Here is a 3,282-nt window from a genome sequence, read left to right as displayed (position 1 = left end):
GCTTGCCAGGCAGGCGCTGTGCCGCTGAGCTAAATCCCCAGCCCCTGAACCCAGCACGTTCACAATGAGCTACATACCCAGCCGTCCATTTATTTAGTTTTGAAACAAGGTCTCGCTAAATTATCCAGGCTGGGTTCGCACTTTCGATCTTCCTGCCTCAGCCTCTCACAGTATACTAAGGATTATAGGCATTTCCCAATTTTTGCAGATGCAGGTGCTGTACTCTTACACGTGGAGTGTAAGACTGAAGACTGATGTATGTGGCTGAACAGGGCCGGGGGAAGGCGAGCTCGAGGCGACGGCTTTTGGTGTGCAATGTTGTCCTCGCCTCTCGGTGCCAGGTCTCAGCACCAGAGCCCTCGAGGAGGTCGCGCCCTGCGGCGCGGACGTCACAGCCACCCCAGTGACCCCAAGGTCTACCTCTCCTCTTCAGGCCTCAGCTTACCATTTGCAAAATGAGGACAGTAATAGCACCCAGCCTCTTCGGTCCGTGGTGAGCACTAAATGAGGGAATTCATGGCAAGCGCCAGGACCGCAGCGGCGCTCGGGAGGTTAGCGACTTTTAAGCACGGTCTCAGGGAACAGCAACCCTCCCCGCCCCTCCTAGGACCGTCCAGGACCCCCCATACACACACTTACCACAGCACTCTCAGGAACAGCTCAAAGAACCCCGGGAACACTAAGTCATCACTGGCAATGGCCCAGCGCCGGCCGAAGAGCACCATCCCCGGCATGGCGCAGGACTCGGCGCGCGGCTTCAGCCAGCCAGCGCGCCACTGGCCACTCACTCCCTGGATCCCCCGGACTCCGCCAGCAAACTAACCCTCGACCCCGCGCAGGCGCACTTAAGGGCGGAGCCGCGCGCATGCTCGTTCTAGGGCCGCGGCAGGTCTACGCGAATAGCCGCCCGGACCGCCGCCGCCAGCGTCCTGTGCGCCTGCGCAGACAGGCTGACCCTGGACGCTGATGGCCTGCTTTATTACCCGTCGCTCTGAGAACTCGGCTCTGGTAATATTTCCGTTTTCCAGAGAAGGACTCTCAAAACCCGGAGGGAATGGTGTCCCAGAGAGCCCCAGCTCCTAATGGTGGTCGGGGACTTATGCCTGGATTACTGAGACTTCCAAGCATTGGACATTCCCGCCATCTGTTCTCCATTGTAGGATTCTCACGTTGGGATCCTCCTCAAGTTAAGGGTCTGAAACTGCATCTTACCCTTGACCGGATAGGGTCCCACTGAAGCAGAAAACTGCAAGACGTCTCCGTCTCCGACAGAATCGACACGACACGGAGTTTTAGGAACAAAGAGCAGTTTATTTTGCCTGCGTCTCTACAGGGGACTAGTGTCCTTCTGAGAGGGGAGAACAAAGCCCTATTTCCATTCTTATATTGTTACTATCCTACGGGGAAATTTTTCATTGGAAATCAGTACGAAGTGAGATTAGAGAAGCAAAGCAATGATTAAGGGGGTGTTTTTGTTTTGGTTTTGGTACAGGAATGGAACTCAGGGCTTCATGCTTTCCAGGCAGGTGCTGTGCTACTGCTGAGCTATATCCCCGCGCATTAAGGGGAATTAACAATGATTAAAGGGCAGGAAGTTTACATCACTGATATGCACCACTGATATTACCTTTTACAGAGCCGGGGTCAGTTTCCCCAGGAGCTTAGCTGCACACTAACCCACATTTTCCAGTTTCACCTTAGGAGGTGGTCTACTCTCTTAGGACCACTTCTCTGCACCTTCTTCCCTCCCCTTTCAGATCTTACCTGAACTGGTCTCCACCCTGCCAAGGACCTTGCAGGGCTGATCTTCCAGCCCCTTTCTAAAGCCTTTCTCTGACACTCACACATTAGAAGTTTGTATTTACGTGTCTGTCTTCCAGGGTTAGAGTCACTACTCTCCCTCCACTCCAGTGCCTGCCATCCCCTTCCCCAATACATCAAGCTCATTCTCACTCGAAGCCTTTTACCGTCCTGCCCCTCTTCCAGGGACATTCCTCCTGCAGGCATTTCCACCTTTTCATTCAGGCCTCAGCTCGTATCCCTACCTCAAAGGCTTTCCCCGACCACCTTATTGAAAATGCACACCCAGGTCCTGTTCCTTACAAGGCTTTAATTTTCTTTATATGTGTAAGTTACATGAGCATAGACACATTGCCCACTTGTTTGCTGCAGTGTATGTAATATAATACACATTATAGGCACTTGCTCAATACTTGATGAATGAATAGCCTTATTAAACAAATGTCAAAAGTAGTTGGAGGGACTGACAGGCAAAGAACTAGACGGAAGGTATGCGGTGTAATGGCAGAGCTTGGGATGAAGAGGGAAGTCCTGGAGCAGCCCAGGAAATGAATGCAAAATTTGTGAGGTCTGTTATACATTCTTAGGCAAGGGTATTGCATCAGATGTGTTGTAAAGTCCAGAAGTGGAGGACACTTCCCATCTGGTGAGATGTCTTGGGTGTTTTTCTGCATACAGAAGTGCATTCTTCCAAATTAAACTTTGTTTGCACCCAACTTCAGCCTCTTTGGTAAGCAAGCCATTCACTTCCTTTTCAAAATCACAGCCCCTCTACACATCAGCCTCTCCAAATGTTCTTGTCGTCGGTAAGCTACCACGTAGCATTCTGGTCTGATATGTTCTGATTATCAAAGAGTATTAATTGGACTTCTAGCCAGATGTGGTCCATTATGGATGTACACCCATAATCTCAGCTACTTGGAAGGCTGTGGCAGGAGGACCTAAAGTTCAAAAGCCTGAGCAACTTAGTTGAGGCCTTGTCTACAAATAAAAAGGGCTGGGGATGCAATTTAGCACTCCCTGGGTTCAGTCCCCAGTACAGTGTGCACATGTACGCACACACACATACAAACAACTGGGCTTCTGCCGAGTTTGTCAAGCATAGACTGAACACTGAGTAGCTAAAATTCAACTGAAAGACTAACTTTAACACATGGCTGTGGGTGAGACTTGAGCTGGTACTTGAAGTACCAGTAAGATTTGGAAAGTCAGTATGATTTTGGAAAGGTACTACATTTCAGCTAAGCCTGTTTCTTTATCTATCACGTGGATATTGAACTAATACCGATATAAAGGTAAAGAGAATTGGCTGTGGTGGTACACAGTTGTAGTCCCAGTACTGAGGAGGCTGAAGCAGGATCGCTCTAAGTTCAAGACCAGCCTGGACTACACAGTGAGTTTAAGGCCAGTCTGAACTAGATAGCAAGACTGTTTCAAAAAAAAAGTAAAGAGAAAGTAGGGTGTGGTGGCATAGGCCTGTAA

General features: G+C 49.9%; 1 protein-coding gene across 1 annotated transcript in view; it reads right to left on the bottom strand.

Moving 5' to 3' along the window:
* Daglb (diacylglycerol lipase, beta) overlaps positions 1-853 on the bottom strand; it is a 41,487-nt gene extending 40,634 nt beyond the window's left edge. The window contains exon 1 of the mRNA XM_005397891.2: positions 640-853. Coding sequence (XP_005397948.1) covers positions 640-734 — 95 coding nt within the window. The 5' untranslated portion in view covers positions 735-853. The remainder of the gene's footprint in view (positions 1-639) is intronic.
* Positions 854-3,282: the final 2,429 nt, after the last annotated feature.

Source organism: Chinchilla lanigera, unplaced genomic scaffold (genome assembly GCF_000276665.1).
Source record: "Chinchilla lanigera isolate Chin_1 unplaced genomic scaffold, ChiLan1.0 scaffold00059, whole genome shotgun sequence".
Classification (NCBI taxonomy): Eukaryota; Metazoa; Chordata; class Mammalia; order Rodentia; family Chinchillidae; genus Chinchilla; species Chinchilla lanigera.
This window is presented reverse-complemented; position numbering and strand designations above follow the sequence as displayed.